The 25,432-nt window shown below is 42.5% G+C and overlaps 1 protein-coding gene across 5 annotated transcripts; it reads left to right on the top strand.

Annotated features, from left to right (window-relative positions):
• The first annotated feature begins 349 nt into the window (after window positions 1-349).
• On the top strand, window positions 350-24,014 carry LOC125081513 (zinc finger protein 501). Of its 5 annotated transcripts, none has more exons than XM_047696149.1 (3): window positions 350-432; window positions 8,798-8,911; window positions 9,801-15,707. In XM_047696149.1, exons 2-3 carry the CDS (start codon window positions 8,857-8,859, stop codon window positions 11,567-11,569), a joined length of 1,824 nt encoding a protein of 607 aa, XP_047552105.1. In that variant the 5' UTR covers window positions 350-432; window positions 8,798-8,856; the 3' UTR covers window positions 11,570-15,707. The 5 variants fall into 5 exon arrangements, with proteins under 5 accessions (XP_047552105.1, XP_047552106.1, XP_047552108.1 ...); XM_047696150.1 differs by having other exon boundaries at window positions 356-1,116; XM_047696151.1 differs by lacking the exon at window positions 350-432 and adding an exon at window positions 1,142-1,328.
• Window positions 24,015-25,432: the final 1,418 nt, after the last annotated feature.

The following is a 25,432-nucleotide window of genomic DNA, read 5'->3' as shown; positions in this document are numbered from 1 at the left end:
TCTTAATCAGCGGCTATCCTTTAGCAGGTGGAATACACTAGTGCCTCGATGAGACTGCCGATTCCGACTCCTCAGCAGTCTCTCCAACCCTAACGCCCACCCCAACTACAGTTTTCCTTAGGGATGAGGTGGTCACCGTGTTCCGAGCAAAGGTAGTGTTTAATGGGCCCTCAGGCACTTGGCAGGGTGGGTTTGGAGGGAAACCAGGTCCCGCCGCATCGACCTTCCTTGAGGACCCCATCGAGACTCTCCTCCCGCTTCCTAGAGAAGCGGCGTAAGGATGCGCGAGACGAGAGGCGAGGAGCCGCTGGTGACGCACTACCGGCCGCGCCACTGCTTTTCCGGCTTGGGGGAGGGGAAGCCCGTGCCCTGGGCCTGCGCGCACCTGTGGGACCATAGTCGCCACCCTGCGGGGAGCCCCCGGACCTCACGGTGAGCGGGCGGGGCCTCAGGGAGGGGAAAGGAGTGGCTCCAGGCGCCTTCGGCTGGGACGGCTGGCGGGAGGCTTCTCTACGAAGCCTGCCCCGGCCCCGCGCTCCCTCGGATTGCTGTCTGCGCGTGCGGCCCAGAACTCCCAGCGGCTGCCGCGTAGGGCCCGGCACAGAGCTGGCGTCTAAGAAGATGGTGGCGGGAATGAACGGATGAGTGATGACTGAGTGATGGATAGATGACCAAGAGCTAGGACCCGTGTTCGGAAACGAAGTCCCGGGGTTCAGAGTTCTCGGTTTGGATACCACCTGCTCCCCCGCCCTTAGTCCTGCTGCTCAGAAACTTTTTTAGGGACCGTCGTACTAGGACCCGGCAGTAGTGTAGAGCGCACTAGGTGGCGAGTCTCGAGTCTCTTGAGTTATGTAATTCCTGAGGACACAGAGGCTGTTGCTTCATTTCTAAAGTTGGACTGTCTAGTAGTCCTTGCCTTTCTTTACAAAGTTCAGTTGAGAGCATGTCTGGGATAGCACGTACGGAAACGTGAATGTTTTGCAACGGAATTTTACTATGCGAAACTTGCCAAATAGTACTCAGAGCTCGGGGACAGGGCTACAGAATGAATGACGTTGGAGCCTGCCAAATGGGAAGATGCTTCCAGTCTAGCAATGGAAGAAGATAGATATGTATGTAAGAAAATTTTTGTGATAATTTAAACTTAGTGCAAAAGAGTCCTGTTCGAAGCAGTTTGGCTCATCTATTTAACCCGCACAACTATTATCTGTAGTTTTTAATGAGGATATTGAGGTACGGAGAGAAAAGATGACTGTCTAAGGAGGCATGGCCACTTAAGTGACCCAAGGCTGCAGAAGAGAGAGATCTAGTGTGCTGCTGAGGCCTGGGTGAGTATGTACTTTTGGCCAACCCACAAACCCAAGAAGGGCTTCAGAGAGGAGTACAGTTTTTTGTTGTTTTTTTTTTTTAAGATTTTATTTGTTTATTTGACAGAGATCACAAGTAGACAGAGAGGCAGGCAGAGAGAAAGAGAGAGGGAAGCAGGCTCCCTGCTGAGCAGAGAGCCCAATGCGGGACTCGATCCCAGGACCCTGAGATCATGACCTGAGCCGAAGGCAGCGGCTTAACCCACTGAGCCACCCAGGCGCCCTATTTCTTTAATTATAAAAGTAATACATGTTTATTTTTAGGGAAAATGAAATATATAGACAGGTATAAAGGACAAAGGAAAGTAACCCATTAAATGTTCTAGTCATCAATATGTTAACATTTTGGTGGATTTCTTCTGTTCTTTGTGTCTTGTATATATCCATGTATTTTTTTTTTTTTAAAGATTTTATTTATTTGGTAGACAGAGATCACAAGTAGGCGGAGAGGCAGGCAGAGAGAGAGGAGGAAGCAGGCTCCCTGTGGAGCAGAGAGCCCTATGTGGGGCTTGATCCCAGGACCTTGGGATCATGACCTGAGCCGAAGGCAGAGGCTTTAACCCACTGAGCCTACCAGGCACCCCAGTATATCCATGTATTAATAATAGTTCCTGTTTATTGAATGTTTGCTTAGTGCTGATGTGTGTATGCATATTTTTTATTTTAGTGTTTTATATTGTTTTAACAACCTGTATTTTCTCATCGATATTCTTTGAAAGCATTTTTTTTTTTAAAGCTAAGGAACTCTAAGAGAAGGAAAAGGTGTAATTCATTCATTAAAAGGGTGTTTAAAGAAGCAAATCCTCCCACAAAACTACCTCTTGTATTAAGGATGTAAAAGATCTCAATATATACATTCATCCTGTTGCCTCACACTGCAAGGCTGAGGGTTAGTTGTGCAGCTCACCAAAATGATCTTTTTAAGGTCTGTTTTTCCAGAGTATAGCTCTTATATTAACAACCATTACATCTACATATTAAGACAGATTGTTCCAATTAGTCATGGAGGTCCAAGTTTTTGAGGGCTGTTAATATGTACACGAGCCATCACTGTTGCAGAGTTAAAAGGTGTGCCTTTGGGAACTTTAGATTATTAGTTTCATTCACGAACTAAGGCAGCAGCCCTGAGAATTACGTGCTTCATTTCTCTGCACATTCATTGACTAGAAGGTCCTCCAGTGCCCATACACAAAAGTTTTGTGAAGATTCCAGATCCTCCTCTCTGCTCCAGCCTCCTCCTGTCCCAGAGCAGTAATCATTGAGAATCAGTCTTCTTCTGTAAGCATTGAGAATCAGACATTTTGATAGCACTGGAAATTTTGCCAACAAGGCATATAAGTCCCTTGACTTCATGATACCTAGGAGACCAGGAGAGTGAGTCTCAACCAGAATTTACATCAAAATCAAGCAGGCATTTAAATAATTTTTCCAAAATCAAATTTACGTAATTTTCACTTATTCCTTTTTATTTATGATTCCGGTATTGTTAGTATTCAGTATTATATTTGTTTCAGGTGTACGATATAGTGATTCAGCAATTCTCTGCATGATTCAGTGATCATTGCATGTGTACACTATAATTCCCCTCACCTCTTTTACTCATTCCCCCCACCTCTTTTACTCATTCCCCCCATCCCCTCCCCTCTGGTAACCATCAGTTCTCTGTAGTTAAGAGTCTGTTTCTTGCTTTAGCTCTTTTTTTCTCTCTCTCTTTTTTTTTTTTGCTTGTTCCTTTTTTCTTAATCCCACATTGATTCTTAAATCCCACATCTGAGCGAGATCATACGGTGTTTGTCTTTCCCTGACTTATTTCACTTAACATTATACTTTCTAGCTCCATCCATGTTTTTGCAAATGGCAAGGTTTCATTCTTTTTTATGGCCGAATAATATTTCATTGTGTGTGTATATCACATCTACTTTATCCATTCATCTGTTGCTGAACACAGGCTGTTTCCACAATTTGTTTATTGTAAATAATGCTGCAGTAAACAGGGGTGCATGTATCCCTTTGAATTAGTGTTCTTGTATTTTTTGGGTAAATACACAGTAATGTGATTATTGGATGGTAAGGTAGTTCTATTTTTAACATTTTGAGGAACCTCCACACTGTTTTCTACAGTGACTGCATCAGTTGGCATTCCCATCAACAGTGCACAAGTGTTCCTTTTCCTCCACATAGTCTTCAACATTTGTGTCTTGTGTTTTTGATTTTGTATTCTCCTGCTTTAACATACTGTATTTTCTAATGAATATTTTTTAAAACATGATTTTTAATAGTTACAAAAGCTATCATATTGCTGTGCTATCAATATTTATTTGCTTGTTTTACAATTATAGTTAACAGTGTGATCTTTGTACATACATTTCTGTGTTCATCTCTGATCATATTTTTTCACTTAAAAAAAAAATCTGATTACAGAAGCTGTTTATTCCTACAGGAAAACTTTGAAACATTACGCAAAGATAGGCCCTAACATAAAAGGTTGCCATAATCCTTTTCTTCAGAGATGGTCATGGTCAACAATTTGAAACGTATTCTTGAGATTAGAATTAGTTTTTTAAAAAGAAAGCATAAAAAAAAGAAAGCATGCTTTAACATACATATATATGATGTACTTGAAGTCCTCCATTTTCTTTTCATTTACATAGAGATAAGTATTTTTCCAAATGATCACATATTTTCATTTTAGTTATCTTAATGTCTATATATAATTATATATATATACATATATATATGTATATATATATATAATTTCCACCAAGAGGAAGTACCATAATTTCCTAAGCCTCAGTGTCCACTGGTAGGATTTCCAGCAACATTGCAGGGTAATTTTTTTATAGGTAACAAAGGAGTTCAGCTTTTTTCTTCTGTGGGAAATTACTTTTTCTTTTTCTTTTTCTTTTTTTTTTTTTTTAAGTAGGCTCCACATTCAGCATGGAGCCCAGTCTGCGGTTTGTAGTCAGGGCCTTGAGATCAAGATTCAAGCTGAGATCAAAAGTCAGACACTTAACTGACTGAGCCACCCAGATACTCTGGGAAGTTGCTTCTTTATGAAAAAGTTCTAATAGTAGAATTACTAGATCAAAGAATATAGGCATTTTATAGGCATCCTGATGATTTTGAGAATCTTCTGAGATACATATAGGTGTTGTATATACTTAGTATTCTTTTCTGAGTTTCTATACTTACAAAATGGTGATCCCAGGATTCCAACTGCAACTCAACCTACAATTTTAAAGATTTTTTTTTCTTCATTTATTTGACAGACAGATCACAATTAGGCAGAGAGGCAGGCAGAGAGAGAGAGGAGGAGGAGGCAGGCTCCCTGCTGAGCAGAGAGCCCGATGCGGGACTCGATCCCAGGACCCTGAGATCATGACCTGAGCCGAAGGCAGAGGATTCAACCACTGAGCCACCCAGGCGCCCTACAATTTTAAAACCTGATGTATATTGCCAAATTATCTCTAGAAGGATGGTACTAGTTTACATTCCCATTGCTTGTGTATGAGAAACTCTCTTTCCCCATACCTTTGTCAGTGTTGACTTTTATTTTTTTTTAATTTTTTTTTTTAAAGATTTTATTTATTTATTTGACAGAGAGAGATCACAAGTAGACAGAGAGGCAGGCAGAGAGAGAGAGAGAGAGAGGGAAGCAGGCTCCCTGCTGAGCAGAGAGCCCGATGTGGGCCTTGATCCCAGGACCCTGAGATCATGACCTGAGCCGAAGGCAGTGGCTTAACCCACTGAGCCACCCAGGCGCCCTGTCAGTGTTGACTTTTAACACTTAAAAGAAAATTTCTAATTTGATATAAAAATAGATTCTTTATTCTTTCGGTTTCCATTTCTTTGATTGCCACCAAGATGGAACTTTGTTTTGAGGTTTATTGGCCTTTTGTAATTTTGCTGTATACATTGTATATCTCATTGTTTTATGAGTTTTTCTTTTTTCCTTACTCTTCATTCTTTTTTTCAAAGATCTTATTTATTTATTTGAGAGAGAGAGTGAGTGAGTACACAAGCAGGTGGAGCAGCAGGCAGAGAAAGAGGGAGAAGCAGACTCCCCACTGAGCAGGGAGCCTGACGTGGGGCTCCATCCCAGGACTCTGGTATCACAACCTGAGCCAAAGGCAGACAGTTAACTGATTAAGCCACCCAGGTGCCCCTTTCCTTACTCTTTAATAAGAAGTCTTTTATCCATTAGGTGCATCTACTTACTCCTTGATGTATAAATCAAAAATACTTTTCCTAGATTGTCTGTCATTTAATTTTATTTGTATTTTGGATAGAGAGATTGTTGTCTTTCTGTGACCAGACTTACCCAGTTTTGTCCTTTGTGGTTTGTGTTTTTTTTGCATGTTGCTTAGAAAAGTCTATCCTATCCCTAAAGTCAATTATTTCTTAGTATTTTATTTTGTGGTTTCATTTTTTATATTTAAACCTTTAACTAGTTTAGATTTATTTTGGTATGTGGTGTGAGGTAGGAATCTCACTAAGTGTTTTTTTCCAGGTAGTTAAGCAACAGTTCCAACATAATTTATAAATACTTAATTTTTTATGACTAGGGATGCCAATTTTATCACATATTAAATTCTTTTATTTCTCTCAGGGGATTAGGAATCTCTAAAATCAAAAGCCAGAGTTAAATTTCCTTTTAATATGTAAAGTTGTTGTTGAGGTTTTCCTAGCCACACTCCTTTGATTTTTTTTTTTTTTTTTATTTGACAGAGATCATAAGGAGGTGGAGAGGCAGGCAGAGAGAGGGAGAGGAGGAAGCGGACTCCCCACTGAGCAGAGAGCCCGATGTAGGGCATGATCCCAGGACCCTGGGATCATGACCTGAGCTGAAGGCAGAGGCTTAACCCACTGAGCCACCCAGGCGCCCCTCCTTTGATGTTTTTATCTGTTACTTACAGAATGGTAGTTACTCTCTTCATGACACCTCTCTCCTCTATTCCAGATATGTATGCCTACTTTCTCTTTGGGTATTTGAAAACTAAATGTATCTTTTTTCTCCCTAAACCAGTGTTCCCCTTCTCTCTAAAGGTTGCTGTCATCACTCAAGCCCCAAAACAGCAAATTATCTTGACTTCTCCCCCTCCCTCACACCTCCACCCAATATTCATCCAATCCTGTGGATTCTGTCTCTTAGTTGGTCCAGTCTACTTACTGGACTTCTGAAACAACCTCCCAGTGGGGCCTTCCAGCCTTCACCTTGCCTCCCTACCTTCCACCATTCATACACAGTGTCCCTCTTTGCTATGGGGAGAAGGATGTGTTTTTTTGTTAACAGCAGATACGCTCATGTCACTTTCCCCCCCGCCAAACCTTTTCATATTCCTTTATGGCTTTCTACTCACTTAAAATAGTTCACAGGTTGTATTTGATCTGGCTTTTGCTTGCTTCAGTCTTCATGTCTTATTTTTGGTGCTTAATACTTTGTCTAACTGGATCTTTTTCATATTTCCAAAGTACTGAGCTCGTTTCCTTTTGTATATTGTTTCATATCTCTGGTCTATTCTTTTCTATCTTCACCTGTTTCCTATTTACCTTTTTTTTTTCCAGGAAGGCTTTCTTGCTGAGACTACATTAGGTCCCCGTTTCTCTACATTCCCGCATCCCATATTTCCACTTTTATAATTTCCATAATTGTAACTACACTTTAATGTCATTGTCCAACGGTAATCTAAGTTCTAGGCAGGTGGGGCGTGTCTGACTTTATCCACTAACTCTGATTATACTGAAACCCTACTCTACTAAATGGTTTTCTGTATGATTGTGTGGTGGGTTCTTTTTACGCTTAGAAGTTGGGGAGGGGCAGAGGGAGACGGAGACAGAGGATCTTAAGCAGCCTCCACTTTGGGCTGGATGCGGGACTCCATCCCACAACCCTGAGATTATGATCTGAATTGAAATCGAGTTGGATGCTTAACCCACTGAGCCACCCGGGAGCCTCCCAGATAGGATCCTCCTAAACCTTTAAAACTCAACACAGAGGCGCAGACTTTGATAGAGAAGCCCATAGTACCAGCCTTATTACGTATGTACTTCAGCAGACTCATGCTATTCTAATTACCTTCTGAGCTCTTGATTATGGTAAAATCATCTTTCTGTCTTCCTTTTTCCTTGAAATAATGCTGCTGATTCTGCTTCTCAATTCAGGGTTATATGGAGAGACATTTTTGGATGAACAGTTGTGATTTAACATTCCAAACTTCAGAATCTCTGTATTATTTTTTGTAACTTTCTTGTAAGTCAAAAATTATTTCACAGTATAAGTGTTTTTTGTTTTGTTTTGTTTTTTAAGTAGGTTCCACACCTAGCATGGAGCCCAATGTGGGGCTTGAACTCATGACCCTGAGATCAAGACCTGAGCTGAGATCAGGAGTCGGATGCTTAACTGCCTGAGCCACCCGGCCGCCTCTTTTTTCTTTTTTAAACTGCAGCCTACACTCTTTTTTTTTTTTTAAGATTTTATTTATTTATTTGACAGACAGAGATCACAAATAGGCAGAGAGGCAGGCAGAGAGAGAGGAAGGGAAGCAGGCTCCCTGGAGAGAAGAGAGCCCGATGCGGGGCTCCATCCCAGGACCCTGGGATCATGACCTGAGCCAAAGGCAGAGGCTTTAACCCACTGAGCCACCCAGGCGCCCCTGCAGCCTACACTCTTAACGTTGAGCTGTGCCTGAAGAAAAACTGTTTAGTTGATCTGACATCTAGAAGACTGGGCAGTCAGTGTATCTCTAAGTTGTACAAATAGAGTTCCCTAACTACTGTCCAGCTCCTTGGCAGATAGTGAAGATGGGTGGACCAAACTTATTGCATTAGCCTTGCTATGAGTCCACTTCCCCATGCAACTTCTTTTTCTTCTTCTTTTTTTTTTTTTTAAAGATTTTATTTATTTGAGAGAGCGAGAGAGAGAGTAAAAACCGGGGAGGGGCAAAGGGAGAGGGAGAAGCTGATTCCATGCTTAGCAGGGATCCTGATGCAGGGCTTGATCCCAGGACCCAAGGACCATGACCTGAGCCAAAATCAAGAGGCGGATGCTTAATCAACTGAGCCACACATATGTCCCTACCAATGCAACTTTTGATTGTGTTCATTGGCCTTTCATATTGATTGTTGTATAAAGACATGAATACTTGTATCTACTTGATAGGTAGCTTTATCATTATAAATAGCATTCTGATTTATCCATCCAGCACTTGAGTGTTTGCTGATATATCACTCTGGCTATCACTTTTTACACAGCTGACAAATGGAATTGGTGAAGCTAGGAGGCTGGAAGCCAACCGTGCGGTCACACTGCTATCTGAACAGATGTTGTGTGAATTATTAGATAGTATCCCTAGGCAACAATTCTTTGTCCTTTTCCTGTTTACTGGGACAGTGATATCCCCTTCCCCACCTTTTTTCCCCCCTATGAGCAGGGCTCCCAGTTTTCCAACTCTGAAGTGTTTTCCAGTCAAAACAAAGAGAAGGTTTGTGGATGTTGAATATGCAAGGAGCTGAAGAGAGAGCGCTGGGAAGAGAGGTTTGTCCAGGTGAGTGAGTGGGAGAAAAAGCAGGGCTTTGGAAATTTTACAAGAGAAACTGATTGAAACTCAGGAAATATAATTATTCTCCTTTTAGGGATGTTGGAGGGCAGATGTGGGTGAGCATCTCCAGGGGCCAACTTTTCCCCAATATTCATTTTGTCTCATTTCCAGCATTTGCTTTTACATTCATTCTCCCACTGTCCACTCTGAATACAAACCACCCATGTTTCTTCTTTGACCTAATCCTAGCTTTCTGCTGTTTGTTATTTTCCCTTTATTTGTATTGTCTCTGGTTCTGTGGCTTCCTAAATGTCTGTAAGTGCCCATTCCTTGGGGTTCCTTATTTTTTTTTTTTTTTTAAGATTTTATTTATTTATTTGACAGAGAGAGATCACAAGTAGACGGAGAGGCAGGCAGGGAGAGAGAGAGAGAGAGAGAGGGAAGCAGGCTCCCTGCTGAGCAGAGAGCCTGATGCGGGACTTGATCCCAGGACCCTGAGATCATGACCTGAGCTGAAGGCAGCGGCTTAACCCACTGAGCCACCCAGGCGCCCCAGGGGCACCTGGCTGGCTCAGTCAGTGGAGCCTGCGACTCTTTTTTTTTTTTTTTTTTTTTTTTTTTAAGATTTTATTTATTTATTTGACAGAGAGAGATCACAAGTAGACGGAGAGGCAGGCAGAGAGAGAGAGAGAGCCTTGGGGTTCCTTATTAATGGTGAACTCCACCCTGATACAGATCTCTTCTAGCACTTGTAATTGAGTTATGTGCTCTACTTGCTTTTATTGGGCCTTGTTTATATGCCAGTATTGACATATGTTAGAGTTAGGCCCCTGTAACCTCAGGGGCTTCCATTCTGTCCTGTGTAAGAAATACCCACTCTGTTGTTTTCTTTCAGGTTTGATGGAAAAGTCTGTTCCAGAGGAGGATGTCTCTGAAATTGATTCACCAGGGAGAGTAGCAAAGAGATTACCAGAGGATGCAAACCAGGGTTCTGTATTTGAAAAAAAATACACATGTGAAAGCATGAAGGAAAACCCTTCTGGAGAGGTTCCCAGACCATGCCTTTTCCAGGAAGGAGGTTTTGAGGAAATAACTTTTATCCACAAGGAAGCATCTCCTGAAACAATTAGCCAAGAATATGATTTTGAGAGAAGCTTGCTCTTGACCTCCAGCTTTGTTACACATCTCAGGGTTTCTACAGAAGAGAGCCTACATCAGTGGGAGACAAGTAGTATACACACTGATGAGATTTCAGACCAAAGTAAATGCCCAGCTCTCTCTACTCAGAAAAAGTCTTGGGAATGTAATGAATGTGGAAAAACTTTTACTCAGAGCTCATCCCTTACCCAGCATCAGAGGACTCATACTGGAGAGAGACCCTATGCATGTGAGGAATGTGGGAAAGCCTTTAGTCGCAGTTCCTTCCTCGTTCAGCATCAAAGAATTCACACCGGAGTAAAACCATATGGATGTGAGCAGTGTGGGAAAACATTTCGATGTCGATCATTTCTTACTCAGCATCAGAGAATCCATACTGGAGAGAAACCTTATAAATGTAGTGAATGTGGGAATTCCTTCCGCAATCATTCGCATCTCACTGAACATCAGAGAATTCACACTGGAGAGAAACCGTACAAATGTAATAGATGTGGGAAGGCATTCAATCAGAACACACACCTCATTCATCATCAGAGGATTCACACTGGTGAGAAACCTTATTTATGCAATGAATGTGGCTCTTCTTTTCGCAAACATTCAAATCTCACACAACATCAGAGAATTCACACTGGGGATAAACCCCATAAATGTGATGAGTGTGGGAAAACTTTCCAAACAAAGGCAAACCTCTCTCAGCATCAGAGAATTCATACTGGAGAGAAACCCTATAAATGTAAGGAGTGTGGCAAAGCCTTTTGTCAGAGCCCATCCCTTATTAAACACCAGAGAATTCATACTGGAGAAAAACCCTATAAATGTAAGGAATGTGGCAAAGCTTTTACTCAGAGTACCCCACTCACTAAGCATCAGAGAATTCATACAGGGGAGAGACCCTACAAATGCAGTGAATGTGGTAAAGCCTTCATTCAGAGCATTTGCCTCATTCGGCATCAGAGAAGTCACACTGGAGAAAAACCCTATAAATGCAATGAATGTGGGAAGGGCTTTAATCAGAATACCTGCCTCACTCAGCATATGAGAATTCATACTGGAGAGAAACCCTATAAATGTAAAGAATGTGGGAAGGCCTTTGCCCATAGCTCATCTCTTACTGAACATCACAGAACTCACACTGGTGAGAAGCTCTATAAATGTAGTGAATGTGAGAAAACTTTCCGCAAGTATGCACACCTTAGTGAGCATTACAGGATTCATACTGGTGAGAAGCCTTACGAATGCATTGAATGTGGAAAATTCTTCAGACATAGTTCAGTCCTTTTCAGACACCAGAAACTTCACAATGGTGATAACCCTGGCATTCAGGTTGTGATAGCTTCTCTAGAAAGAGTGGCTGGGAATCTGTCTGGGGGCAGTGGGGCAGGCAGAGTTCCTGGAGGGAAGGATGAAGGAACACCGAACTGTTACACTCGGAAGAGTATTTCCACTTATGGAGGCAGGAGCTTGGAGAATGTAGAGCCTACTCCAGCTGGGCATCTGGGAATATAGGGTAGAAAGGAATTTCTTGCTTTTCAGATAAATCCTGGCTACCTACCACTCCTCCTTCCCCTTGTGACTCTCATGACTTTAGGGGCCATTTGCTAAGTTAGCACCTGTGTTTCCCTTACTGCATTCCTGCCCCACCTTCCCAACTTGTGACCTGTGTTCTCTGGCCAGTAGGCTGAGGTGCTTTTCCAAATATTCAGAGTGCATGTGGAAGCATTCTGAGGTAGTGCTAAGTAGCCTTCTGATATCTGAGAACATGCCATCTGTTAGAAGCGGTCTCATGAAGGGGCATTGGAAACAAGGGAAAACGAAGAATCCTTACTCATTCATTCAACAAATAAGGGGATATGTGGCAAGAACTGGGCTGATGTCTACAGATAGTTCGTGAAGAAGGCTTTTATCAGGGTAAGAGATCTTTCCTGATCCTTTCAAGCTGGAAGGCAATTTGGGGCCAAAAAGGAAGTAGGAGGTCAAGAGAAACTTAACATTAAATGGTGCCAGTTTGTGGGAAGAGAGTCAGATCTGCTCAGAGGGTCAGGAAGAGGAAGGGCCAACCTTTGTCCCAGAGGAACACTCACCCATGAGGAAAATGGTTTGTGCTAGACTGCTGGTGCCGAGGCTTAGAGCAGGAAGTCTATGAGCAGGTGACCTACATATCCCAGCCCTGGACTAAGGTGTACACCTGTCTCATAAGTTTGCCTGGGCCACTGGTTTGTAGGGTCCAGGGGAGAGAGACCCACCAGGGTTAATTATGTCCAAACAACTGTTAATTGATGTTTAGGGAGGAGAAACCATTAGTGAAGAGAGCAGTCGGCTTTTTAGGTTGGCCGGAGTTGGGGCAGCAGGACTAGTCCCTAAGAGAGTGTTGGTCATTGTAACAGGGAGGGCTACGTTTCATGTAATTATGCCATTGGAGGCTTTAAACAAATTTGTTAGATTTCAGATACTCCTGTTTTTATTGGAACTATCTTATTCTTGGATATTTACCCTTCCCTGCAGGTTAGGAGTATCTAGGGAAAGACTTTCATGGAATACATTTGGAAAGTATTCTACCTCTTTTTCAAGTCCCTGAGTATTGAGATAGTACAGTTTGCCACTATGATGGTGTTTTATTCTTTTAAGAAAAAGGGCATGGTTTCCCCCTTTATTTCCTTATTCGCTTTCATGTTCTTTACTGCTACCCAAAGTTTGAGCTCTGAGAGATTAGGTGAGGATCACCTTTCACGGCTATTTGGAATAGTTTCTATGCCCTGAAGCTTATATCGTTTTTAAAATAATGACTGTTAAAAAAACAAAGTCAGTTGATTCTGGAATGGTTGGTTATTTAGAACTCAGCATTAATTTTTTTCCAGAACAGCTATCTTGTAAGCAGTGGTATTAATTACCATTAAGCTATTAATGAGCTATTAATTACCATTAATAGGAACATGGCAGAAACAGCACTCTCTCCCTCTGCAGCTGTGAAGATTCTATTCCCAAAACCTGCCACAGGGCAGTTCATAACTGAGTAAATTAATACCCTATGGACAAAAATAACCCTGTTAGAATTTTTTGTTTGTGAAAAAATTATAGTACTTAAAGGAGATACTGATGTATTTGTACTTTCTTTTTTTTTTTTTTTTTTTAAGATTTTATTTATTTATTTGAGAGAGAGAGCTGAGAAGGGAGAGGGTCAGAGGGAGAAGCAGACTCCCTGCCAAGCAGGGAGCCCGATGCGGGACTCAATCCTGGGACTCCAGGATCATGACCTGAGCCGAAGGCAGTCGCTTAACCAACTGAGCTACCCAGGTGCCCGTATTTGTACTTTCTAAATGAAAATGACACTAGAAAATCCATTGCTGGCCCATAGGAAATATTCAATAAATATTTGTTGAATTAATATATTTTAATCAACCTGTACCCACCAGAAACTTTAGCAACTTCCTGATATGTAGGTATTTAGTGTAATATTTATACAGTACTGTCTTTAGAGTTCTTGAGTTGAGATTAGAGAGAGTTGGGAGCGTTTTCTTAAGGAAGAAATGGGACCTCTAAGGATGAATGATATCTCCAAGGTCTTGTTTGGAGATTTTATAAAAATCCAAAAATGTCTTAATACTCAGGATAAGAGTCTGATACCATTTTCACTTCCTGGGAAAACAGGAAGGAAGAGAATTTGTCATCTTGCTTCTGTCCTCATCCTGTAGTCTCATACTGTCAAATATTTGTTCTCAGTTTTCTCTCAATTACTGGACAGCCAAGTGCCCAGTCACTCCAGCGCCAAATCTTGGAATTGTTCTCGGTCAGTCTTTTACTCAGTCCTCATATCCAAGCAACCACTGTATCCTGCTTATATCTCCCAAGTCTGGAAGCCATCTCCACCGCTATTGCTTTAGTCCACATCCTAGTTTATTTCCTAGACCATTTTCCTACTTTCCCAGTCAGTCTTCCAGTTGCCTGCCCCATGAGGCCATCTTCCACATTTCTTCTGGATGGTCTTTGCAAAGCACAACTGGAAGCTCTGTTATCTCAGAATACCTGAGCCCCTTAGAAGGCATCTAAAGCTCCTCCACACGCACAAACAATAAAAATAAATAAATAGATCTCTTCCAGGGGTCCATGCCTACATCACCCCTCTCAGCTGCCTTCCCTGCATTGCACACTTCCGTAGTGTAAATTCCTGTGACTGTATCATTGCTGGCCTCAACTTTGGTGCCTTTTGCACAGCCTCTTCCTGTGCCCTCGATCGCCTGCCTGCCTTCTGCTTGCCTGGAAAGCCTCCAGGAGTCACTTAGGAATATGTTCATGCAACACCTGCTTTGAAGCTGTCTCTGACCTCACATGTTTTTTATTTCGGTATTTTGACACCTTCATTTTATTTATGTTCCATTGTAGTGGCTAGTTTCCAAATCTTTCTCTTCCCACTGAACTGTCAGCTCTGTCAAAGCAGGGGCCCTGTGATACTTATTCATCTTTGTATCCACAGTCCCTGGCACTTCAAATTTGCTCAGTAAATATTTGTTGAGCTCAACTAAAATACCCAAGTCAGACACTTCTCCACGCCTGCCTACAGGTTTTGACTTTAGGTCCACAGCTGCCAGCAGAAGGGAGGTATGGAGAGGATATGAGTGTGTACATGAAGTGTTTGCCAGGTGCAAGCATTCCGAATCTTTCCTCAAGATACAGATTGTGTGGTTATATTAAGCAGAGGGTCCCTTAAGAAAAAGTAATATTTTGTACAAAACAAAACCCTTGTGTTAAAAATGAGCTATTTAAATGTCGCATCACAGTTTAACAAAGTACTTTCAGATATGTTGATGTCAGCATCACCAGGAGGAGGCAAATGCTTGCATCTGTAGAAGCAGAACCATGTCAGCTGGAATATCTCTGAAATAAGGAGTAGGAGCTGAATACTGATGCTGGTGTAGCAGGAGAGCTTTTGAGTTTAGCAGTCCCAGTGTGGAAGCACTACCTGAGCTCACAGCTTTCTTTGGCTCCAGATGATAAAGAACTGGAATGTGGTGCTCATTCTCAGTGTGCTGAAACTTAACTTGTGATTTCACAAGGACATGGGATGAGGCCACATCAGATCCTCAGAACAACAGTAGAGAAAACAGGTGGTTGTACTTGCCCAAGGTCACATAGCTAGTAAGTGACATGTGAAATTTTAAACTCCCATGTCCTTTCTCACTTTTCCTTCAGATTTCTCTTTATTGGTCATACCTCTGCTCCGTGATTCCTCTTTAGTTGTGTTTATTATAGATTTGACTGCAAAGGACTCCAATCTTGCCCTGCTTGTGAGGATGGGAGGAGCTCATTTTAAGATTTTATTTTTAAGTAATTTCTACACTCAACATGGGGCTTGAACTCAAAACCCTTAAATCAAGAGTCCTGTGCTCTACCAGCTGAGCCAGGCAGGCAACCCTGGGAGCTTATTTTAAATCAAAAAGCGCTTTTGCCCTCAGACTTTCCAGCGTGTGAGTGTGAGAAATAAATTGGTTTCACATTTTCATTTCACCTTTCTGCCTACTTAATGCAGAAGTCTAGCTTTGACTCCAGGTGGCTTCAGTTTCACTCACCTTTAGCTACTGGCCACTGCAGGGCTAAGGTCACTTTAGTTTTGTGGAATGTTTTTTTTTTAATATTTTATTTATTTATTTGACAGAGAGAGATCACAAGTAGGCAGAGAGGCAGGCAGAGAGAGAGGAACGGAAGCAGGCTTCCTGCTGAGCAGAGAGCCCGATGCGGGGCTCGATCCCAGGACCCTGAGATCATGACCTGAGCCGAAGGCAGTGGCTTAACCCACTGAGCCACACAGGCGCCCCCTGTGGAATGTTTTTGGTGTCCACTCTTCCCCTCCCCACCCCCTCACTGCCTCCCCATCCATTTCCCACCTCAGTGAAAGAAGCTCAGCCCATATGTGTTAAGTCCCAGACTAATGTTTCTAGTAAATTGCTCTACTTAGGGTACCCCATTCTAGAGTTAGTTCCTACACAGCAGAGCCTGCTGATTTGGATTCTTTGAAGCTTAAAAGTTAGGGAAAAAATTATTAGACCTAGGCTCTTTGGCCTGTGAAGATGTTAGGGCTTGTGGGGGGGGGGGGGTGCGTTGGACAGGACGAACTTGCTATCTGGTTCCAAAGAAGTGCTGAGAATGTGACTTTTGGTAAAAAGCAAGGTGAGCTCAACATTACTGTTTGCTGTCATGTCAGCTGACAGTTCTACGAAGGGTCCTCTTTTAGCTGAAGAGGGTTAATAATGGCCTTAGTCTGGAGCATCTACACTCCTAATTTCAGCCTCCTAAAGGGACTTCATTTTGTTAAACCAGCCAGTCTAGAAGTTTAAGCAGATAACTTCTCTGCTGCATCTCATTCATTTTTTTCAAGGGTTTGCTGAGGGCTCCTTATGAATTGTACAGTAGGAATAGGGTAAGCAGACAACCGTATTTCTCACAGCGTGCACATCCGTAAGAATGCCTGGAAGTGGATCAGGTACCCTGCTACTCATGCCTTCATCCCAGGAACACACTGTCAAAAGGAGCCTGTATGTGCAAGTATTCCCTGCGCGAGTCTCAGCAAGATCTGAAGTTTTGCAGCAGTGGGGATGAGGGCCTTGAGGGCTGGCAAGGTCCCTTGAAGCCAATGCAGAGGACTGGAGCTGGAATTTGCGGAGCGTGACAGAACAAACATTTACTGAACTTTTTAAAGATGTTGGAACGTCTTAGTAATTACACACATTAAGCCCATTTAATCTTTATGATAACCTTTGAAATTCGGTACCATTATTTATTTAGGTTCTCTAAGTCAGGAAACAGATACAGAGAAATAACTTGCCCAAGTTTACACGCTGATAATCTGGGACTTAAGCTGAAAACAGAGCTCTTATGTTCTCAGGGCCAGTTGTCGAACAAAAGCTAAAGCAGAGGGTGTTTGGGGTTCCTGTGAAGAAACCAGTTTTCTGGCAGGTGAGAATGTAAGGAAGGTTAAGCCAGCTTTGTGAAACTTTGGGAAGACCTCCAAAAGGCAGTGATGTGGAAGAGTTTTTAGAAAGATCAATGTGGCCAGGTTGCAGAATGAACAGTAAGAGCGACTTGTGGTCTGCCACGAGTCTCCAGTTCGGTTTCCTTACTCTGGGAAGGAGCGCGGTGAGGTGGGTTTGCGGGCTGTTTCTGCAGCAGCGTCTGCGGCGTCGGGCTGAACCCCCAGCTCTGGGCGGGGGAGGAAGCACCGAGATGAAGCCGCTCCCGCCTTCCTAGAGAGGAGACCACAGTGTTCTGACCGCGGCGCGAGCTGCTGACGTCACGCCGGCGCGGCGGGGACTGGCTCCGAGCTGCACACTCTGTGTGTCGAGTCGCCGTGCTAGAGTGCGACGGCCTGGTCTCCAATCCCGGGCTGGCCTGCGGTTGCTCCTCTTCCCAGCGCGCGGGAATCTTTGGAACGAGGGGTCGGAGCCAACTGGCCCTGAAGAGGGAAGGGAGAAGCTTGTTGGAGAGCCCTGTTCTGGGAGTCGGGAGAACTGGGTTCCGTTTGTATGTACTTAAGGGAGGAAGTGAACTTCTGATTGCTTCAGTTGTCAGATTTCCAGAAGCCAATGCTATTCCTTGCTTTGCCACTTGACAAAGTTGCGCGGGTTGAATGACTATATGTGAGAGTTATCAACTTCCTTTAAGCTCTTGTCTAATAGCAACAGAATAGGTAATGTATGAAGACGTAGACTCAGTACTGTAATAGCAGATACTATTTATTGACGGCATTTTTCTAAATACTTCCCATGTATTATTTATGCATCATCACACCCCTATGAAATAGTTATTATCTACTCCATATAACATTTGAAAAAGGGCCTCAGAAAGGTTAGATAACTTACCCAAGATCACTTGGCAAATAAATCTAGAACAGGGATTCAAACCCAGGGAGTTCTGGTCCCAGAGCCCATGCCATACTTCAAGTTTACAGGAGGAAGACATGTAATCAGAGCATCAAAACAATGGGAAGTGTGGAACTGGAAGGTATTACGCTGAGCGAAATAAATCAATCAGAGAAAGACAATTATACAATGTCTCTGATATGAGGAACTTGAGAAGTAGGGCGGGGGGATTTGGGGGGCAAGGAAGGAAAAAATGAAACAAGATGGGATCGGGAGGGAGACAAACCTTAAGAGATAATCTCACAAAACAAACTGAGGGTTGCTGAGGGGTGGGGGGCGGGTAGGGATAGGGTGGTTGGGTTATGGACATTGGGGAGGGTGAGTGCTGTGTAACTTGTAAGCCTGATGATTCACAGATCTGTATCCTGGGGCAAATAATACATTATATGTTAATTTTTAAAAAATGAGAAGTGCTACGGTAGAGCCACGTAAAATTCTTTGAGACTATAGAGGAGAAAGGGCCTTGGAAGTGAAGAATTATCCACCTATAAGATGTGTAGTGGTTGGGGCGCCTGGGTGGCTCAATGGGTTAAGGCCTCTGCCTTCGGCTCAGGTCATGATCCCAGGGTCCTGGGATTGAGCCCCACATTGGGCTCTCTGCTCGGTGGGGAGCCTGCTTCCTCCTTTCTCTCTGTCTGCCTCTCTGCCTACTTGTGATCTCTGTCAAATAAATAAATCTTTAAAAAAAAATCATTAAAAAAAAGATGTGTAGTGGTTCATATTTGAGCTGAATATTAAAGTTGGGTAGAAGTTTGAAAAGTAGTTTGTTCAGTGAAAAACAGAGGGGTGCTAGTGGATTGGGATGGATTAGACTGGTTACTAGACTTTTACTAGTGTTCAGAAGGAGTTCTTAAAAGCTTTCCTCCTAGTAGGGGGTCCTTAACATCTTCCAAAAGATTCCCCCATTCTTTCTTGGAGATTCTGCTTCACACAGATGTGGTCTTATTTTCCTGAAATTCCTCTACCTCTGGATGTGGTAAGATTACTGTAGGGGAGTTTCCTTGATGTTGACTCAGCCTATTCTCAGAAGAGCTGACCTCCTTGTTTAACACATAGTACCTGACCAGTTAGTATTTTTAAAATAAATGAATAATCATCCTCAGTCAAAGATGGACTGAGGTTTTTGCTCTTTTCCTGTGTGTGGTTTTTTTTTTTTTTTAAGATTTTATTTATTTGACAGAGATCACAAGTAGGCAGAGAGGCAGGTGGGGTGGGGATGGGGGAAGCAGGCTCCCTGCTGAGCAGAGAGCCTGATGTGGGGCTCGATCCCAGGACCCTGGGATCATGACGTGAGCCCAAGGCAGAGGCTTTCACCCACTGAGCCACCCAGGCACCCCTCCCATGTGTTTTTAGAATCAAAGGATCACAGAATGTTGGTACTAGTTTTCCACTTTCATTTCACAGGTACGAAAACAAATCACAGCTAAGACCAAGTGACTAGCTTTAGGTCATTGAACACATTCAGAGCCCAGACTCAAACCTAGACTTCTTGACTCAGGCCAATGTTTGTTCTAATGCCCTCTACCATAACCCAGTTTTTGACTTTGGAAGTCAATGGCTTTTCCAGTAGGTTTTTTTTTTTGGTGGGGGGGTGCTTTGGCTCCAACTTTCTCTCTTGTGGAGGAAATTTTACCCCAGGATAGTCGTAAGGAGCACCTGCCCCTTCTCTTTGTGCATTGTCAGGTCTCTTGGAAGACAACCCACTTACTGACTTTTGTCATTGGTGATACTTTTTTTTTCCCCCCAGATTTACTTATTTGAGAGAGTGCCTACTGGGGGGCAAAGGGAGAGGGATTGAGAGTCTTAAGCAGATGCCCCACTGAGCTTGGAGGCCAATGCAGGGCCTCACCACCCTGAAATCACAACCTGAGCTGAAACCAAGAGTCGACCACTCACCCAACTGTAACACCTAGGCACCCCATGGGTGATAGTCTTTTAAGAGAATAATGATATTCTTCATTCAGACTTAATAGTTATTTCGTTAGGGATTGGCTATTCCTGATTTCCTCTGAATTCAGACTAGGAAGTAGGCTGACAATTTAAAGAAAAAAAAAAAAAAACCAAACAAACCAAAAAAACAATTTTGAGACACTAAAAATAAAGGAAATAAAAGCATGGTTAGAGTTTTGGTTTTATGTTTAGCTATTTAAACCACCTGGCATTAGCTTTTGTACATATTGTATCTACACTGGAAGTTTATACAGAAGATAAAGATAGATACGTTCTGGAAAAATACCCAATATATTTAACAGTCAGTGCAGTACAGTACTGCCTAATCAGATTGGTCTCTGACTGTAAACAATTTGTGCAGAAATACCAATGTGTACCAACTAAGTCTTAGCCAGGGTAGATCTGTATGTACCAACAAGAAATTATCTTGAAGGCACATTCTTTAGTGGGGGGGAATAAAAGCAAGTAGCACAAAAGAACCTATAGAATAATTTTATTTATGTAGAGAGAATCAAATGGTGTATGTATAAAAATATGTAGAAAGAAGACTGAAAAGGGGCATCTGGGTGGCTCTGCCTTTGGCTCAGGTCATGATCCCAGGGTCCTGGGATCCAGCCCCACATCGGGCTCTCTGCTCAGCGGTGAGCCTGCTTCCCCCTCTCTGCCTACTTGTGATCTCTGTCAAATAAATAAAATCTTAAAAAAAAAAAAAAAGAAAAAAGACTGAATGAATATACTCCAAACTTAATGATAACCTCTGAGAGGGAAACGGGCTTTGTTTTGTTAGGGTGGGATGGTGATAAAAAATGACTAAATTTATCCTATATCCTTCTGTAGTATCTAAATATTATAAAGTGAGGTTATATTTATGCATAACTTATATTAAAAAATTAAAATTAAAAGGGGCCTCAGAGAATCAGAATGTGTCAGTGTCTCTAGCACCATCCAGGGAAGACGTTTGGTGACGTTTGGCACCTGAATATCTGTTCTCAGATTCTGTGTGCCCTTTCTCGGAGCATCAGGGTTTCAAAGTCTGATGCCATTAAGATCATCTAAGTATTTCTCTTTCTCGAGTTCTTTTTTTTTTTTTTTTAAGATTTTATTTATTTATTTGACAGATCACAAGCAGGCAGAGAGGCAGGCAGAGAGAGAGGAGGAAGCAGGCTCCCTGCTGAGCAGAGAGCCCGACTCGGGGCTTGATCCCAGGACTCTGAGATCATGACCTGAGCCGAAGGCAGCGGCTTAACCCACTGAGCCACCCAGGCGCCCCTCTTTCTCGAGTTCTAAGGAGTATCCTGATGACAGTGATTTGGTTCCTAAAAGGGTTTTTTTTTTTTTTTTTTTTTTTAATGGAGAGAGTGTGTCAAGGAGCCGGACATTGAGCATATAAATTTTTCATTGTAGATCAGTAAAGTAACTGTTTTCTACATCATTTTGTGAATTTGATTAGTGTGTATCAGATTCTGAAGCAATTCATTAGTATCAAAGGCGAGGGCCAGATTCTGGGAATCTCTTCCCCAAGGACCAACCCAATCCTACTTTTCCTGTAAATAAAACAATGATATCTTACTTTCTTTCAGTAAGCAGGGCTCTAGTTTTCAAACCTAAAGATCTTCCAGTTGGACATAGCAGGAGAGCTACAGATGCTGTATGTTTTGGAGGGAGAGGACCAAAGAGACACCTATCGAGGCGAGTGAATAGGAAGGACTGGTGTGATGGACCTAGTAAAAGTTACAGCCTGGATAGCCTTTAAAATTTTTTATTTATTTTTAGAGAGAGGAGAGGGGAAAGGGGCAGAGGGAAAGAGAATCTGAAGCAAAATCCCCACTGAGTGCGGAGCCCGGTCCCAGGACCCTGAGCCAAAACCAAGAGTCAGACACTTAATCGACTGAGCCTCCCAAGCGCCCCACCTTTGAAATCTTAAAAAGAAACTTTGTCACTAGACAGTGATGTAAATCTATACTTTCTCAAAAAGCATGAGCAAGATACTGCTTACAGGCAACCTAAGGAAATGTAATTACTTTTCACCTATTCTTTGAATAGACTGTAGGTAGGTAGTATTTTTCCATTAAAACTAATTTACCCAAGATTAGTGTACTTATCCTTTTTTTTTTTTTGGGAAAGATTTTATTTATTTATTTGACAGAGATCACAACTAGGCAGAGAGGCAGGCAGAGAGAGAGGAGGAAGCAGGGTCCCTGCTGAGCAGAGAGCCTGATGCAGGGCTCAATCCCGGAACCCTGGGACCATGACCTGTGCCAAAGGCAGAGGCTTTAACCCACTGAGCCACCCAGGTGCCCCAGTATACTTACCCCTTTCACATTCTACTATTTATCACTCTGGATGATCTAAATTACCTGGATCCATTTTTAGTACTTAAGTATTCCAGAATCAATCATAATAGGGAATTTTATAGATTTCCCAACATTTGTCACTACTTAAATCTCTTCTATTATCTAATTTTTTCTCCAGGTCACTGTGATCTATCTCAATTATTGAGAAGAGGATAAAGTAAAGATTCCACAATGCAGGTCCCCCGTTCTGCACAGAGGACATTTTCCTTCGTGATATTTTTTTCAAACAAGAAGATGAAGTCAGATGCAAGTGTTAAGTGACTTTTGGAAGACGTGCAGGGTCAGAAAACCTGGTTGTCCAGGGTTTGTGTTTAGAGAAGGAAACATCCTGAAGAAGGAAGAGGGGTATCCTGTAGGAATGCCCGAAGGGACAATACACGCACACATAAACACCCAGAGCTTTCCCAGGACAGTGTTACTGTAACCATAACCATCTTTGAGAAAGTTCCTTATAAGTGTCATGAATTTGAGAGACAGTTTCCTCTAAACCTGTACCTACTGGACAGACATTCCTTGTGTCACAAGCAGCATGAGTTCTAGCCAGATTTCACTGCAAATGAACCCTCAGAGACTTAACATGCAGAAGAAACCTTCAAAGTGTAGTGAATGTGGAAAATTCTTTACTCAGAGATCATCTCTTACCCAGCATCAGAGGATTCACACGGGAGAGAAGCCCTATGTGTGTAGTGAATGTGGAACTTGTTTCCGTAAACAGTCAAATCTTACTCAACATTTGAGGATTCACACAGGAGAGAAACCATATAAATGTAATGAATGTGAGAAAGCCTTTCAAACGAAAGCAATCCTTGTCCAGCATCTGAGAATTCATACTGGAGAGAAACCCTATAAATGCACCGAATGTGGCAAAGCCTTTTGTCAGAGTCCATCCCTTATCAAACACCTGCGAATTCATACTGGAGAAAAACCCTATAAATGCACTGAATGTGGCAAAGCCTTTAGTCAAAGCGTTTGCCTTACCCGTCACCAGAGAAGTCACTCTGGAGATAAACCTTATAAGTGTAACGAATGTGGGAAAGCCTTTAACCAGACTGCATGCCTCATGCAGCATCAGAGAATTCATTCAGGAGAGAAGCCTTTCGCATGCGCGGAATGCGGTAAAGCCTTCACTCAGAACTCCTCCCTTGTTGAACATGAGAGAACTCACACTGGAGAGAAACTTTACAAATGTAGTGAGTGTGAAAAAACTTTTCGCAAACAGGCACACCTTAGCGAACATTACAGAATTCATACCGGAGAAAAACCTTACGAATGTGCTGAATGTGGGAAATCCTTCAGGCACAGCTCGGCGCTTGTTCGACATCAGAGGCTTCATGCTGGAGAATAAAACCTGGCGTATAACCAGTGCAGAAAGAGTTCTATGAAAATGCCATCCCTACCCGCCCCCAAATTCTTAGGAGCTTAAGGCTCAGTCTTCAGCCGGGAAGAACGTTCTGTATGTTGAACAAGACGCAAGGTGTCCTGAAAGTTAAGAAAGTAGACTCAGAACTAGACAGTCTTGAGTTTGATGACTTCTTTGCCACTTAATGGGTGTAAGACTGGATCCTTCTGAGCCTGTTTTCCCCATCCTCCTCAGAAGAATAATGAGGATACTTACTAGGGTTGTCTTGAGAATGAGTTGTATGTAATAGATAACTACCATTCATTGGCTTTGAGCCACAGATGTTCCCAAGGTCTATAAATCTGGCTACTGAAAACAAGCAAAATACAGCATTAGTTTTTGGTTCTCAATGTGTTTTTTAAGAACTTTTTTTTTTTTAAAGATTTTATATATTTGACAGAGAGAGACACAGTGAGAGAGGGAATACAAGGAAGGGGAGTGGGAGAAGGAGAAGCAGGCCTCCCGCAGAGCAAGGAGCCCAGTGTGGGGCTCCATCCCAGGACTCTGGGATCATGACCTGAGCTGAAGGCAGACACTTAACGACTGAGCCACCCAGGTGCCCCAGAAGTTTTTTTTTTTTAAGAACATTCTTGAAATTGGGCTATGATTTCATGCTTACTCTACAGAAAGTTATTTAAACTATGTCGATTTAAATAGAATACAATTTAAGACAGTTTATCCTCAAGAAAATGAAGATTTAATCAGAGAAAAAAAATTATTGGGATTTGCTTGGACACTGTGAGGTGTACTTCTGGGTACCCAGAAGAGCTTGCTAAGATTTGGATACCTCCACTATTGGATCTTAGTTCATGTCAAGCTCTAGACCTCTCTTTCCCATGAACAGGGAAGCCTTGCTGACACTAACTAAATAAAAACTTGCATTGTAGGACTTTTGTGTGTTTGTGGTGGGGGCAGGGGGAGTTGGTAAAGAGAAGTCATATGGGAATAAAGAGGGGTGGAAATGGAAGAAAACATAAGCATGTTGATTACTATGTGGCTCTATCTGTTTCAAATTTGTGAAACTAAATAAAGAAAATGTCACTTAAAATAGAGTTGGGAGGCCAGAAGGGGGAGTTTATACATATCATACCTTGCAGCCCTTTGCAGAACCAACAGAAAGAGCCACACCTTGCATTCCTAACAAGAAGCCTACTTTACTAACCCCAAGCAGGAAGAAGGAAGATTATCTCCTTGCCTGGCAATAGCCTAGCCTATGAGATGGCCACAGCTCAGCCAATGAAAAGCCATTACGTTACAAACTCCCAGTGTACTCCAAAGGACATTTTGTTTGTAACAACTGCTCCAATTCCCCCTTCCCTCTATAAAAGAGCAGTTCCCTCCTTTGTTTTTCTGACTTGCCTACAGTTTTGTTGTAGCCTGTATGTCCTGAATTGCAATCATCCACTATTCTCAAATAAGCCCATAATGCTGGTAAAATAATTGGCTTTTATTTTTGAGGCTGACAGATTCTTGGAGCACAACACTAAAGGGGGCCTCTTAAGGGAATAGGAGGGCAGGAGACATTGAATTCTCAGGTGTCAGCAAGCAGTATTACTGACCACAGTTTTTGGTTTATTCTCATGTATCAAGTCCTGAGGTTGGCAGTCTGTGGCTGGTGCAGTAGCTCCTTGAAACATGCTATCAGGATCCAAGTGCCTTGAGTCTTTCCACTAAACCAGCCACAGAAAGGATCTGCCTTCTGTAGGCCAAAAAATGGCTCCAGTACTCCTAGGTTTCATGTATGTGCTCCTGAATGTAG

The sequence above is a fragment of the Lutra lutra genome, chromosome 1, assembly GCF_902655055.1.
Source record: "Lutra lutra chromosome 1, mLutLut1.2, whole genome shotgun sequence".
In the NCBI taxonomy this organism is placed as follows: domain Eukaryota; kingdom Metazoa; phylum Chordata; class Mammalia; order Carnivora; family Mustelidae; genus Lutra; species Lutra lutra.
This window is presented reverse-complemented; position numbering and strand designations above follow the sequence as displayed.